This window comes from Taeniopygia guttata, chromosome 1A, assembly GCF_048771995.1.
Source record: "Taeniopygia guttata chromosome 1A, bTaeGut7.mat, whole genome shotgun sequence".
NCBI classification, from domain to species: domain Eukaryota; kingdom Metazoa; phylum Chordata; class Aves; order Passeriformes; family Estrildidae; genus Taeniopygia; species Taeniopygia guttata.
The window spans coordinates 54,087,492-54,103,149 of record NC_133025.1 but is presented as its reverse complement, the minus strand read 5'-3'; the positions used below and the strand labels follow the sequence as shown (position 1 = coordinate 54,103,149).

The 15,658-nt window shown below is 39.8% G+C and overlaps 1 protein-coding gene across 3 annotated transcripts in view; it reads right to left on the bottom strand.

Moving 5' to 3' along the window:
- GNPTAB (N-acetylglucosamine-1-phosphate transferase subunits alpha and beta) overlaps positions 1-15,457 on the bottom strand; it is a 38,046-nt gene extending 22,589 nt beyond the window's left edge. For all 3 annotated transcript variants that reach the window (XM_030263198.4, XM_030263197.4, XM_030263199.4), the window contains exons 1-7: positions 15,251-15,457; positions 11,097-11,182; positions 5,481-5,600; positions 3,796-3,837; positions 2,837-3,042; positions 2,075-2,139; positions 1,745-1,879 (exon numbers count right to left, since the gene is read on the bottom strand). In XM_030263198.4, coding sequence (XP_030119058.4) covers positions 1,745-1,879; positions 2,075-2,139; positions 2,837-3,042; positions 3,796-3,837; positions 5,481-5,600; positions 11,097-11,182; positions 15,251-15,367 — 771 coding nt within the window. In that variant the 5' untranslated portion in view covers positions 15,368-15,457. The remainder of the gene's footprint in view (positions 1-1,744; positions 1,880-2,074; positions 2,140-2,836; positions 3,043-3,795; positions 3,838-5,480; positions 5,601-11,096; positions 11,183-15,250) is intronic.
- Between the last annotated feature and the right edge of the window lie 201 nt (positions 15,458-15,658).

Genomic DNA, 15,658 nt, shown 5'->3' with positions numbered 1-15,658 from the left:
CCTGCCATATCCACTGAAAGAAGAAATGACTCTGAGCTCAGAACCTACCAAAGGCTTCTATGGAAATAACCACATCCACACTTGATGTAAAAATCTTTATGCATGAAAATAAAACATTTCTTACCTTCACATACATAAGTTTCTTATAACATACATGAATTACTGCTATCAAGAATAGAGGACTGGTTGGGAAAGTATTCACTGCTATGACCACACAGGGTATAATAATCCTGATTTCATTGCTCTAAAGCATCCACCAGGAAAAGAAACACAGACAGCAAAGTTGACTGGAAAGAAAACCACAGAATGTTGTGGATACCTGAGAAAAAAATCTGTTTATACAGATAAACACAATTTATATCTGTAAATATAAGCAGTGTTTATATCTGCCTAACCAAATTGCAGAAGCGGAGCTCTTAGGAGCAATCACAGTGGCAATGTTTACACAGAGATAATACATCAAGGAAGAGGGAACCAGCACAAACAGATGACACATGACCAATGACAAAAAAAAACAACTAAGACAGGGTAAGGAAAAATCATATAAAAAGATAATAGGCACAGGATGCCACTTCCATAAAGACACACAAGGAAAAGGAAAATATATCTAAGACAACCCAGAGATGCAGTCTTTATGTTCATCTGGAAAGCAATGAACCATATGAATATCCACTGTTGTTTAACTGCTGTGACATTAGAGATGCAAAGTCAAAAGAAAATACCTATATAAGCATAAATAAGTGCTTAAAAACTCTATTAATCTGTTTTAGGTCATGTAGCAAGAGAGGTACAAATGTGTTTACTTTGCAAGGTTTCTACCATTAGCAAGGCTCGAAGTCAGCTAACACAAGTTGAGACAAGAAAGAATTTGAGATTGCATTATGTTGGAGTGTGACCAGCCTATGAAAGGAATTACACAAGATAATTTCTGCAACAGAGTGCATGGGTTGTTAGCCCAGCCTACCAAAAGAAAAAAACAAAAGAAAAGGGAAAAGGACCTCAGGTTTATTTGAGCACCAAGAACTAGCCACAAAGTGAATTAGCCTATATTACAGGTATATATCATACTGATGGAAACAAATTACCTATGGATTGCCATCCCATTACCTCTGCTAACTCCTCCTCTTCCACAAACTCCTTGGCCTCAATCCTTTTCACCCCACAAATCACATCTCTATCTCCCTCCAGTACAAAAGCCAGTGGTTTTAACACATATCTTATCGTTCTACCTTCCATTAAATCTGACTGTAACTTTAATAGATGCCCAAATAGCAGGGGAGAACAGAAGGCACTAAATGGCAGTCACACAGGTTGTTTTCTGTTGCCTCGCAGCTGGGTGAGCTCAAGTGCAACTTTAAGACCCTACAGAGCATGTGGCAGTAAGAAACACAGGGTTCAGTGCTGTTACTGTTAAGAGAACTAAGAGGGAAGAAAAAGCTAACAAGCTACATAAACAAAATTCCATCACATTTAACAAGCTAGTGATCTAGAATTCTATAGTAAGACAACAGCTTTCAGCAAATAGCTGAAAGAAACTGATAAGGCAGTCACAGAAGGGACAATTGGTCTTTTGCAGGCAACTCTTTGAGTTCTATTTGCTACTCTTCACTGCTCAGGGAAGAATCGCACAGAAACCCCCAGATTACTCTCAGAAATATCCTAAGTCTCCTAGGTGGGTGAGATTCCATACCTGAGCCATTCCAAAAGACCAGTACAACAAAGGCACTCTCCTCCAGAGCCTTACCAGTTTTACTTTAGAGGCCAGGCTGTCTGGCAGTTTTGTTCGTAGCTGGTTTGTTTCTTTGAATGTAGCTGGAAATCCACTAAGAAAGGCCAAGTCTTGCATTAATACCAGACCTGGAACTTCTTTGTCTGTAGTCTTAAAACAAGAAAACAAGTTATAAGGACCATTTTAAAGGTAGAATAATCCACATAGCAATAAGGGTTGCTCTGAAAGCTTTCACTTTTTACTACATGTGAGTTATGAAAAGAGAATAACACAGAAACTTTCTAAAAAATGTACAGAATGTTTAACACATACAAAAGCTAATCAACAGATTGTCAAAGTACATACCAAGTAGCCCCTCCATACTATCTGTTTGCTGTTGTCTTTTAACATTCCAGAATGGGCAGCTTCAACTAGAATACATAAAATTGCAAATCAAAAACTTCTTCCAGTATAAAGTCACTTCTTTTCTGTATTGAAGTAACCAAGAAATACTTTTACAAATTGAAGACATTTGAGTATTTATAGTGTGAAAAGTTGTCTTTACAAATAGTAGATAAACCTTGGTGGCAAAATAAAGAACAGTGGTTGGACTAGTGGTCAGGCATTACATATTAAACAAAATATGAAACTCATTCCTGCTCTAAGACCTAAAATGTTAAACACATGAATAATTTTGTTTTACAGTTGCTAATCCTTTGAACAAGGGCAGAACTTACTACACATCATTCAAACTAGACTTCACAGCAATTAAAAGAGGATTTCTAAAACTAATCTTCCTCAGCCTAAACCCCAGGCTCTTGAGATTATCAGAGCAACACAGATATTCAGATATCAAACCTGTTTTGCAATAGCTCTTTAAAGCACAGAACTCTAATCATCTGTAATCAGTTGTCTGGGAGGTAAGCAAACAGTATCATTAATGTCATCATTCAGAGAAACAGTCTGAGGGCAAGAGAGACACTGAATGACTGGCTAAAGTCAAACAGAAAATCAGCATCAAAGTCAGTACTGGAGGAAAAAAAAAAAAAACAACCCCAAAAGTAATTCACAGCAGCTTAAAAAACTTGCTCTAGAAAACCAGATGGAATCTGACAAAGAGCTTCTTACCATCCTTAGGGCTATCAAAAACAATCACAGTCACATTGGTGGAAGGATTTTTTGGTTTTGCTACAAAGAACATATTGTTAGCAGCTTGTAAAGCAGGATGGATGGAGGGCAGGTCTTTCAGTGTGATGTTGGCAGGCAGCGCAGGATCCAGGACAAGCATGGGCACTTTGATGCAGTGTGTCAGCAAACACTCCAGCTGCTTCTCACTACAGCAAAATACCAAAGGCATATTTAGCACCACTACAAAACTAAAAATTAAAAGCAATCTTGGATGCAATGGGAAAAATTTTTGCGAAATCTGATTAATTGTAACATTTGCTGTGGCAAGGGGAAATTATTGACAAGCATGCTTATTTTCCTGCAGAAGGCAAATATCTGACTCGTAGTGGTCATTCCCATAACTGTTTTTCCTAAAGTTTCCAAGATTTCCATAACTGCTTTTTCTAAACTTTCCAAGATTTCCAAGTCTGCCCATGCAAGAGACCTTACAGAAAAATCTCTAAATAACAAAAGAACAAGCTAAATGGCTGGGACATGCCAGGTCCTGCTGATTCCTGACAGCAGAAACACAAGAGGTGCAGACCCTCTACAGACAATTACTTGCAGTGCCATGTGACAAATGCCAGGTGAAAGCAACATTGAATTTTTAATGCATATGTACCTGGAGTTTTATGATTCAAAAGCATGACTTTTTTTTCATACTCAGAACAGGAGCTAACCCTAAAGAGTGACAGAGATATGCATTCCAAACTCCAGAAACTGTTATCAGAAGCTCATTCATATATGTCACAATAACATTACTTTTATTCAGAAAAAAAATTTTCATGCTGTCAGCTCTTGAAGTGACCTAAGACTACCTGCATAGGCTATAGAAAATCAAACCACCCCACAACTAGCATCTGCTTTCAGCTAATAATGAGTAGGATACAATTTATTCCAATTTACACCCAAAATCTCACCTTTTCTTTGTTGGTTCTGTTGCATTCTTTCCAAGGATTTCCCTATTACAAAATTAAAACAACGATAATAAATAACACTGAATTGACAGTAATGAATTGAGTCTAATTGCATATTGTTAATTGAGTCAGGGACACGTTGTCAAAGCACCAATAACCCAGATAAAAAGCTGCCAAGGCCTTGCCATTGGCCTTACCAAGGCGAGTACAGACTGACACATGCCCTACACTGCTAACGTGCAGTGTGGAGCTCAAACGTTCATGGCTGTGCTGAGAATTGTGGCAGCAGGACTCTTTCTGCTAACAGGAATTTATGGGGTTATTATTAGGTTATTGTCTTACTTACTAGTATTATTAGGTTACTTAACAAAAGTGGAAAACACTGGTAAGAAACCAGGATGAAGTGACCTGAAACTAGGTTGACTTGATTGTTTTGCCTAACATAAATATTCTGATAAGGTCTGTGAAACAGCTCTTTTTATAGCAATGCTCATTGATTTCAAAGGCCATGAAAAATAACTGTCTACATGGAAGAGAACCAGGTGTCCCTGTAGATAGCAAACATGGTACAGACACCAGTCTTATTTGTAAGCTTAATCTCAACTTTCCAAACCAGTCCTACATAAAAAAACATGTGTTTTTCCCTTCCTGGAATAGGAATCATAGCATGAGTGATGACAAAGATAAACTCACTAATATTAGCTATATGAGCTGGTAGGAAAATATTAGCATAAACTTGAAAGCTTTTCAGAGCAGAGACTGTGTATGTTTAAGGTCAAATGAATTTAAAATTCTAATATTTCTAATGTTTATGTAACAAAGAAAAGATCAAGAATTTCCCTTGAGATCATACTGACAATTGAACCTAAACTGCAAGACATAGCATGACAAAAATCAGATCAATCCATTAACTTGTGGACTTCTCATTATTCTGAACTAAATTATTATAACCCTTAAAATACAGACTTGTCCTTCCATTTAGCATATTTACTGGCCAAAACAGATGACGTGAACAGAGATGCTTATCAAAAACTAAATTAATGGCTACAAGACATAATCTAAGGTATCTGCAGCAGCCTGTGTTTGAATGCCTAGACAAGCAATTTTGCAGAACTCTATAGCTCAATTTACAACAACAAATGAAGCAATACATGTCTTTACTTCCACAGATAAAGGCCAATTCATACCTTTATACCATGCATAAATTATTTTCCCATTTCTCAGTTTCAGTATTTGTGAGACTATGAATCTAACTAATCTAAAACCAAGAACTTAAGAAACATGCTTAAGATTTTATGAAGCCTATTATTAAAAGAAATACCAGGGGGATAGGGAGAGAAAAAAGAGATTAAGAGAGGTTATATATTTGAGGCACAATTTTATTATTATTTACAAACTGTTATAGAAATCAATACAAAATGACATACACAACACACAGTTTTCCACATGGCATTTCACAAATTAATGACAGGACAGCATTAATTATTATACTTATCTTAAACAATTTTCTAATTAGACAGTACTTGACAGCTAAAAGTAGAACAGAAACAAGGTTTTGGGAATAATCAAATGAAAATGTGCTTTTAATTTACATATTGAGTAACATGGGAAAAATAACAACAAAGAAAACTAGTACAGCATTAGATTGCTGCTGTCAGTTAAAGGTAAAAAATATCTAAGATTATTACCTCATTATTTTCTGTTCTTCCTCCATCTGTTCCCTGACCTGTTGCAATTCTTTGATCAGTTCCACATCTGTGCCGTTCACCCAGGTGTACACCACATCAATTGGCATGGGTAAGCAAAGCCTACATAATTCAAAGGAAAGCCATATGAGCTGTTTAATATTACATTACAAGTGTTTGTGGCATCCTACAGTAGCAGTTTCTGTCTAACAAGGGAAATACTTGGTGTCTGGGCTGCAAACAAGACAAAGCAAAAAGACAATCTTGAGCTATATATATCATGTCTCAATTATACACAAGCCTTTGCCAAAACAGCACAGACATCAACCAAAAGGACACAAAGTGGTTTTAACGGTTCAGTAACTAAAGGAAATCCAAACTTTATGCTCGGAATTTCACATACTCAGACTCCTGGTCCACCTCCTGCAAACCCACCAAATATTTTTCAAGTCTGTACCAACACCTAAGCATATACTTAATTCATAAACTACTTCAGATAGGACAGCATGAAGCATAACTTAAATTACACTTACTGTTATTTAATTGCACAGATCCAGTAAGATCTTAGCAAGACCAGGTCTTTATCCTAGGAATGTGTCTTAGATTATATTAACAGGGCATTTCATAAAACAACAATCTAATTTGGGTACATGAATTCAGACTCTAGACATGGCAGACAAATTAATTCTTGACACAGTTGAATATCCTGAAGCTGCTTCTGGAGAGTTAATACTTCCTAGCATGTATAAGGAAGGAGTTTGGGTACCTTTTTCCTACTTTTTTTAATGATAATCTCATTTCCAAGGCCCACAGCTTTGTGTCAGCAGCTACTGCCATAGGTGAATCGGAGTCCCATATAGCAGGAGGATACCCCAGCTCTTACTTTCAAAAGTTCCAGTGTCAAGCTATTTAATACTTTCCTAAACTGTAGATGGCCTAGCAAACATTGGAAAACATCATCCTGAGACTCCATGGATCTCGGCATTAGAGAGGTTTGAAGATGTTTCCTCTCCACCCACTGCATCCTTCCAAAAGCATTCAAAGAGAGCTTGCAGGCAGGTGTTCTGTCCACCTGCCCTTGCACAGCATGCCGTGCAGAGTAGCTTGCACCCAGCTTTGTTTTCTACTGGCTCAGACTCAACAACTGAAGCACAAAATTTGTTAAAAGGTCAGCCAGGAGCTTGTCACAGCACAATAGGCAGGAACATTTAGTTCTCAGTTTATTGATGTTCCTAACTGAGCTGCAACACTCAGAGGATAATGGTGGGGTATTCTGAGACAATTTGAACATCTCAGCAGCAGCGCTGCCTTCCTTTAGCAGCACCACCCAGAAAGAATCTCACACCTGCAGGAGGCTACCCTTCTATCAAAAAAAGTCAATTTACTGAATCAAATTACCCTTCTATTCAATTATTTCAATTTTTTCTCCAGAGATACCTTGTAAATTAACCAGAAGTTAGGTATATTTTGAACTAAAACATCCTCCAGAGGAGTAGAAATTCAATGGCAGGAGCTCTTCCAGCTTTTCTACATTTGTTGTGATCAGTTAAATTACTGGTTTGACAATCCCTGGAATGCTACAGCTCAGAAAGGAGTGTTTTAGCTAGAAGCACCTGACTAAAGTCAGCAGATTTTAAAAAATGTCCAGCCTTCAGCCTTCTGGGCAAAGTGCAGTGCTCATTCACCCAGGCTTCACTGAAGAACATAGTATATCCAAAAGAACTCCAGCTCTTTGTATGGTGTGAGGCAATTTTAACTTCTGTGAAGCCTCTCTCCATTTGACTATTTCCTAGAAGTGTGTCTCTATGCAATAGCACATATACCTATGTAATTTTCCACACTATGCCTCATACAGCCAAAAGCTAGTAAATTCCACAGAGGAAAAGCCTTTTTGGTCAGATGCAGGTATATCAATTCAATCAACCCTGGCATGGTGAGGTCATTCTTTGTTACCAGTGGCAATAGAGACAGACCAGTTAAAAAAAATATATTAGTGAGTTGTTTGCAGATCCACTAGTCTAATTGCTCAAAATTTATCCAAATGGTCAATAAATTTCCTTAATGCACCCTTACAGCACACAGTTTCAGAAAGTAATATTTATCAAACATAATAATAAAAACGAGATATCCCAAGTCAATTTGTTGTTTCCAACTACCACTGTAGAAACTTAAGCCAATACTGTTAAGTCCGTACCTCTCTGGACTTGGCCAAGGCTTTCTGGATGGTTTCATGGCCTCTTAAAGTGCACTGGGAGTTTATCTTTTCAGAAGTATGTACTGGAATTTTGCTGTAAAATGGTTTAAAATGAAGAGGAACAGATACTACACTTCAGAAGTACCGTTCTCAAACACTATTTTAACATTTGGAGTCTTCTGCAGATTGCTGAAATTCAGAGAAGCTCAAAAATTCTCTCTCAAATTCTGTAGCTGTGTTTCCTTCATATGGATTTACACATTCAGTCTTCATGAGAAACACCAGTGTGGCAAACAGGTTAAGCCCAAGGCGACCTGAGTTAATTTACTATTTACAGCCACTGTTCTAATCAGCTATTTCACCTCTTTGATGTGACTAACTTCTGGTTCACTAACAGATGTGACTCGAAGGTGCAATTTGATTCCAAGTGGGAATTATCTTAACACCTTTCTACAGAAAATCATCACTTTGGAAAATTCCTTGGAGACTCTCAAACAATTTTTTGAGGTTTTAACATTTTTCTCTTTGCAAAGTGTATCCATTTTTACTTGCAAATCTAAAAACATCCACAGGATCCTGCTTGAAGCCAAAACCAGACCCACCAGTCCCCCAGACAGGACAGGGGAACATTTCCTGGCAGTAACTTCTCATATTCATGATGTGTTTACATAAGAGAACCATCATCACAGCTGAGACTGTAGGTAGAAGACAAACTTTTGTCTCAAGATCCACTGTTGCCGAAGGAGTACAGCAGATTTTAGATTTCTCCCAAGCTACCATATGGTGATCTCCAACCTTGCTGAGCCTCTTTATGAACAGCAGAAGTCTGAGCTGCTCATAGTAAACCTCCCAGCCCTCCTGCCTGTTCCAGCCCTGTAATTATGCACTAACAGTAACTCAGCTGTTCCACTGCTATTCCTGCTCCCTGATTTGTACATCTTTTCCTCTCTTCAGCCTCACTCAGCTCAGTTAATGGCTGGCCAACCACTGACAGCTCTCACTTCTGCACCATACTGAAATTAGGCTGCACATTTTAAAAGTTGGGGATTATTCCTTCACATCTTTCCATATATATTTCTGAGTTTTAAACAGGACATCCTCGAATAGCAAAGTTACACTTCACAGTAAGTAAATTATACTTACTGTATAGTAAATACTATACTGTACTTACTTACCATTTGCAAGTACAGTAAAAAAAGCAGTCCTCATCCAAAACACTCATGCATGGAACTCCACTATTTAGTTTCCTTTTCTCCCTTTTTATTTTCATATCAAAACTTAGTCTTCAAAAACGGGTTTGGACAAAGTGCCTTGGTAAAAAGCCCTGGAATTCCTAGTGCATTCTCTCAAGCTTTGTAAGAGCTTGAGCAATATAAGAAGCAAGTTTAGCAGCTGATGTGGCTACCTGAAAAGTGCCACAGTTGGGATGCCAAGGGTTTGCAACTGGAAGGCAAAACAACCAAAAGCCATTGCTAAACTCCAAGGCAAGACCAGAAGCCTGCCTTGGTCTGGTAGAAACCAGTGTTCAATAGGAGTTACTGATGATGTCATTGTTTTTGTGTGATGAGCTTTTTGAGCTTATCATCATAAGGAGCTTGCCCATATACACAAATTCCTCTACAATTCACAGTGAGGTTTTGAAAGAACAGATAATTTTACCTGCAAAGCTCCTAAAGAACAACACAACTCAAATTCAATTGAGGGCCCACTAATACTTCCCAAAGGCCATGCAGCTTTTACTTTCCACAAAGCAGTACATCTGCTTAATTTTCTAACCAACAAGCCTCCTGTTCTCCAACTCTGAGTATTTTTCTCTAGCACTAAAATAGGAACTGATTAAAATCACTGGACAAGCTAGATTCAGTCTGGAAGTCCTCAGTTTATGTGTAGCTTTATCTATATGTTGCATTGACACCAGCCTAAGACGTCCAGTAAACCACCATTGATGCAAATGCCTGCTGCAAGACAGGGTCCATTACTGCACTTGTGAAGTTTGATAATAAAAATTAATTGAACCCCTGACAAGGGATGTCTAAAAGTCAACAAATGCCTAAAAGTATGCCTCCACCAAGACTTGTGGTTGGTCTGAATTTTTAGAGGAAGTTGGTAGCTGCACACAAATATCACAGCAAACTTCCCTGTTACTCCTGACATAAGACTGCTAAAGGCATATGGGTGAACTGGAATAATTTAATCAGCCATCATGAAAAACTTAAAGCTTTTGCTCAGGCAGCCAAGAGTTCCTCACCAGGCACTGGATGTTTTGCTCCCAATCCTCAAAAATGAACACTAGCAAAGGAGTGCTTTACACAACCACAATGAAGTAAGGAAACACTACAGAAATGGGAAGTGACTATATCTACACCACAACAGTAAGATTCGTGATTTTGTTTTGGAAAAAGTCAATGGCTATATAAAAACACTCCAGTTAATTATCACAAAGTCAGGGATTTTAGCAGCAACAGGACCAAACTGCCACATTTCACTTCAGTACTGCTAAAACATGTAAACAATTAAGCTATTCATTCATATGTAACTCTGCTTTTATTTGTCATCCATTAGAAAATGGTGGAGAGGAGTAGGAGAAGAGACTATAAAAGTTCCCAGTATTCACCAACACCATGCAATGAATTTTACAGAGTTATCTCACACCAACTAAAGTGTGACAAATTGATCTGATCATTTCTACTGTACTATGATGCAACAAACCTCAAGGCAGATTAAAGCCTCTGCTTTCAGGGTTAGTTTTTATCCCAGTCAAGTGTATCAATATTAAGAGTCTGATGATACCTGCTAAGTAGCTTTCTTTCACCCACACAGTCCACTTACTCCCTGAGCAACAGACCCCTTGGCTATTCGGACATGAATGATGAAAACACAGGAAGTCATGTAGCAGTTAAGACAACTGAAATAAGTGACCCATATGATTTGGTTTCCAACTTGCTATGAGAGATTCTCCCCTGCACTCAGCTTTTAAAATCTTCTTACTAGATTTGTGACTTCTGCTAAATAATGATCACCACAAGACATCACAGAAAACATAGGCAATTTAAAAATAACTTCTCAAAACACTGAGTATTGAAATGTTAAGCACATAGGAACAGTACTTATGTTTTCCTATCATAACTTGGAAAACATGTCATGGCCTCTCTTCATTGTTAAAATTGTCATAATTCTTATGTTTCTTTAGAGACTTAAATACATTCAAAACATAAATTTATTATATGACTAGAGCTTTCAAAAGCCAATCTTCCAAACTAGGAGATTATGCACTAAGCACTCACTAAGTTTAAAATTTGCTGCAGATTTGGAGCCCATACAGTAAGGTTCTACTCAACACTATGTTACTTCAACTAATATATTTTATTTAAATATTTAATTAGAAAGTAAAATGTGCAATAGTGTCAAGTGCAGGTAAAGCTCACCTATTCTGAAATGATTTGCCAGCGACGTTGTCTCTATATGAATCAAACATAACATGATACTGGTCTCTACTCCACTCCAAGACAACCTGCAAAGGAAAAAAACCAAAACCACTTGATGTCACCACCTGTTAGACACTTAATTTTCACCTTTTGAAATGTTTAACCACAACCAATTTCATTCAAATCGATCCATGCATTCATGAACAACTGAGCAGATCACAATCCCAACTAAATTATGACACTGAGGCAGCAATCAGACCCAGAACTGAAGAGCATACTTAATTTTAACAAACTTTGCTTTTCTCTGCAACAAAAGGATTTCATTACTTATGTACAGTCTTTTTAAACTACTTTTTATTTAGGTTACCTTTCCCTTGTTTCTCAGCATTTAAAAATTCAGGACTGTTTTCCCAAAACTGAGACCTAAATCAAACACACTTCAATACAAGCAGGAAACCCCTAACACACACACACACCCCTTCACAATTTTGTTCATCTTATTCTATCCTCATACAGGAAATACTGAAATATACACACCTCCAAAATCTGAGCTCTGCAAACAAACAGCCAGGGAAAAAACCCACAGTTTTTCAACAATAAAAGTGGTAAATATATTTTGACATAATAAAGAAGTCCAGGTATTTTGAGATAGAAGTAATATAAAACATATACATTCTCCTCCAAGATAAACCAGATATCTTGATATCTTTTACAGTGAAAGTCCAACCTTGAAAACTACAGCGGCATTTTGTGCTGTTTTAGAGTTGAAGGCACGGTGGCTGAATTTACCGGGATAAGTACATATCTGTATGTACTGGAGAGTGAAAAAAAGCCAAAACAAACAAATGAAAACAACAAAACAAAAAGAAAGAAAACCAGGAAAGCATAGTACTTATAGTAATTACTTTACACCACTCTCCCCAGATTTATATGTAATTATTGCTTATTTCTTGCATTGTAGTAACTATTAAATATACCATTTCTCTATGATCACTTTCAAAACCATAAACAAACCATCCTCCCTCCTAAGAGGTAACACATCCACTCATTGCCACTGTAGCAAATTAAAGCCTTCCCTAGAGCAGGGAAGCTCCATCATGTGCCTGAGTGACAAGAGCACACATGCAATTCCTGCCAGAGCTGAACACTGTCTCTTTGTAACCAGAATCACATCAGCACACTCCATTCCCCTCACACAAAGGACACAGATTGCCCAGGTAGGCATAAAAATCTCCTCCCTGAAATACCCAGGTCAGGAATTGTCATAAAAACACAACTTGTGCATTTCTTAATGCACAAGTTATTAAGTCCTTCTGCCAAATGCCAGGTTTAATATAGTACACGTTGGAACTTCACATCCAGGTGGAAACATTTGCTTCTACTGATAATGACACACTGATACATGGTGACTGATCTGAGTCTGGAAGAAATACAGAAGTATTTGAGTAAGATTATATTATATGAAGAATATGTCTCCGCAGAAGAACAACATTAACCATTCCAGCCTTTTTCTTTGTCTTTTGTGTAACTATAGCCAAAAAGAAGAGGACAGATCTCCCAGGAACACAAAAGGAACAAAGTCAAAAACTCTTCCTACCTGATACATTTTTTCCCTGCAACTGTTTCCTCCTCACACATTATGTATGCATCGTGCAATAATGCCTAGAGGCTGTTTTGCTTCAACTTTACATACTGGAATTACAAAATCACCAGGGGAACATTAAAAAGCAATGGGAGAAACACTGCCTATTAGGAGATTCTGTATCAGACATGGTAACAGTGTCTCTGGCATGTTCTGGTTATAAAGCCTTTTACAAAGCAGAGCCACCTACGAAAGGATGGCCAAGAAGGGCTTATAATCAAACTGCCCTAATATTTCAAGCTCATCTTACAAATAGGGAACAGCATTGACTTAGACCTGGCTGCCCTGTATGTTTTTGCAGAAAAATTTCTCACTTATGTTCATTGCCCTAGTATTTCACCGAGCTCAAGGGTTTCCCTTCAAATCAAGGTAATTTTCAGCTTCTGGCTGTGAGAACATCATTACCAACCCCAAATTATTTGCCCTAACATTTTTACTCCATTCGTAATACTGGTATTAGCATGAACCTAGGAAATCAGACCTAACTTTGTCTACTAGAACAAGAAAAAAAAAAATCTGACTCTTGGGGTGGGGGAAAAGCAGAACTGCAAATGCTGTTCAGACACCAGGGTCTGATAAGTACTGCCTCACGCTGCTTTTTATTGCTTGAGCTTCCTGCAGATGGCTAAAAGTGGTTAAGCTGTTATTTTCTAGAAAGATTTCTTGGTTTCATTTTCCAAACAGCTTTGTAAGTTTTTATTAGTTGATGCCTTGCAGATTCTGTACTAAAGAAGTATTTCCATTCCCACAATAGTTGTCAGAAGAGGTCTAACAGTGTTCATTCTCACAAGCCTTGTCTCTCCCAAGTCACTGAACTATCACTGTTTACAAAATACAAAGGCAAAAAAGCAAGATGCATGCAACATCCCTCCCCAAGCTTATCTATCACCCTTGCATAGAAAAAAAAAAAAAAAAAAAAGAGTAAAGAAAAATTGCAGGCGTTTAGTTGGTATTTTTCAGCTGTTTTTTTTCCTTTGGCTTTTTTTTTTTATTATTACTGGTCACTTTACTTTTTTCTTCTTTTATATTTTGGAAAACCTACTCCTACATGAATCTTCCAGTTCTTTTGCTCACTCTCTAAATTGTATCTAAGCTTTCCAAGTAGCTTTTAAAGGCCTGGAAGAAACAAACCAAGATTTAGCAGGAAAATCTGAGCAGTGATTTCAACTGATTCTTACCAAAATCAGCCATAACTTAGACAACTACTGAAATATTTTTAAGAACCTTCAGAGTTCTCTGATATCCTATAGTTGTGTTTTAAGTCCCCATTCTGAAGAAATGCAAAACTATGTCAGTTTCACAGCAGCACAAAAACTACACCAATCCAAGTTGATACTCATGTACAAAGAGGCGCCTATGAGTACTTTACAATTACTTAATTTGCTGATGCCTTTGAAGTGTTTCAGGAATTTGTGGTCCCTACAACACAGCAGAGATTAGTACTTTATGCGAAGATGTGTTAGTACACAAAATAAAGTTTTGATGGTGGTACATGCAAGAGTTTCAGATAATACTCTTTATGGCTCTTTTTTTTTTTTTTTTTTTTTCCCTGTATCTGAAAGAGCTCATCAAATTAAAATAGAGAAGGAAAAAAAACCCCAAAAACATTTTAGGAATCACGAAATTCCAGTCTGTTTGTGTTGAACATTGTCATCCTTTCAGACTGACAAAAATACTTGATTTCCCTGATTCCTCACTACATTAACAAGTGCTGCGCTGAAGTAGGATTCCTTTTCTCCTCTCCAGATCCCTTCAGTGATGACTTACCAAATCGACAGGACAATGTGAAATGAAGACTGAAACATTCAACACATCCGTGTAAAATCGTATGTAGAAGAAGCGCAATTACATCGCAGCATTTACAAAATAATGCGAGCGAATTAAGTAACAAGGAGGGAGTAAAGCAGACTCTGCTGTGCAGCTTGGAGGGAGGACGCATGAAGGATTCTGTCACTCCCAGTCGACACGCGGAGGTGACATGCAGGCTTTAAAAGACTCAAACAAAAACACAGCACTAATAAGTCACCTGATGAGGGAAGTGGGAAAGAATTGCACAAGAGCAGCGAACAGCAGCTGCCCGAGCACGCAGGGCCGTGTCACCTGCCAGACCCCAGCCCAGCCCCGCGGGGACACGCGGCGCGCTGCCACCGCCGGCGCTCCCGCAGCCCAACAGGTGCGGCCAGGGCGGCGCGGGGAGCGGGAGCGGCCGCGGGATGCGGGACGCGGGATGCGGGACGCGGGCAGAGGCAGCCGGTCCCCGCGGGCACGGCGGGCCTGCGGCGGCGCCGCTCGGCACAGCCGAACGGGGCACACGGCGCCGCGATGGGCGGGACCTGTCACCCGCAAGGCGCCCGGAGCGGGACCGCGCTGCTCGCGGGACAACGCGGCCACCCGGCTCCTCCGAGGAGAAACAGCCCCAAACCCCGCGGGGCCGCGCCCGCCCCGGCGGCAGCGCTCGGCTCGGCACGGAGGGAGGGAGGCAGGGCAAGGGGGGCAGCCACGCCGTACTGACCTCCCCGAACTGCAGGGCGGAGACGACCATGAGGACGAGGCCCCCGAGGCAGAGGCAGGGCCCATACCTGTGCGACAGGCAGGTATAGGTCTGGCGCTGCAGGAGCTTTAGCAGCATGGCCCGCCGGCGGCCGCCGCCCCGCACGGCCCGGCCCGGCCCGGCCCCGCTCCCCGCGCTGCCTGCGCCGGGCGGGGCCGCCGGCAGCGCCCGCCCCGCTTCCGGCAGCGCGCGGCGCCGCCTGGCGGTGGCCGAGGGGCGGCACGGGCGGAGCGGCGCTGCCGCCCTCACGGGGCGGAGAATTGGCCGAGACGTCGCTGCGGGCTGCGGACATCGCGCCGGTACGGCCGAGCTGCGTGCCGAGATTTGAGTGATGCAGTCTGTGCGTGCTCTGGCGCAGAAATGGAGTGC